Raw genomic sequence first — 263 nt, 5'->3', positions numbered from 1 at the left:
TTCAGCCCCGTGACCCATGCCTGTGCTCCCTGACTCCCCATGCTCACTGTGGGATTAAGTAGAGGCCAGCAGAAGAGGAGGTCCTGGGCAGAGCTGCGGAGAGATGAGATGGGAGGTGGGGACGTGGGTAGGCCAGGGAGCATCGACCTGCCTGCCCCTGCTTTCTACCTGGGCCATCCACACCCACCTGTGTCTGCTGCTGCAGCTCTCCGGAAGCTCTGGATGTCCCTGGGGCCTGGGGGCAGTGGGGGCTTGGCTGGGGG

The 263-nt window shown here is 64.6% G+C and overlaps 1 protein-coding gene across 3 annotated transcripts in view; it reads right to left on the bottom strand.

Moving 5' to 3' along the window:
• The window catches only part of PRAM1 (PML-RARA regulated adaptor molecule 1), an 8061-nt gene that overhangs the window by 4110 nt on the left and 3688 nt on the right, over window positions 1-263 (bottom strand). For all 3 annotated transcript variants that reach the window (XR_824192.1, XM_010828260.1, XM_010828259.1), the window contains exons 3-4: window positions 188-263; window positions 48-93 (exon numbers count right to left, since the gene is read on the bottom strand). The exon at window positions 188-263 ends at the window's right edge or, in 1 of these variants, runs on beyond it. Coding sequence is in view for 2 of the 3 variants with exons in the window: in XM_010828260.1 (XP_010826562.1) it covers window positions 48-93; window positions 188-263 (122 nt within the window). In the remaining variant the exon portion in view is untranslated. The remainder of the gene's footprint in view (window positions 1-47; window positions 94-187) is intronic.

The sequence above is a fragment of the Bison bison genome, unplaced genomic scaffold (assembly GCF_000754665.1).
Source record: "Bison bison bison isolate TAMUID 2011002044 unplaced genomic scaffold, Bison_UMD1.0 scf7180017864492, whole genome shotgun sequence".
Classification (NCBI taxonomy): Eukaryota; Metazoa; Chordata; class Mammalia; order Artiodactyla; family Bovidae; genus Bison; species Bison bison.
This window is presented reverse-complemented; position numbering and strand designations above follow the sequence as displayed.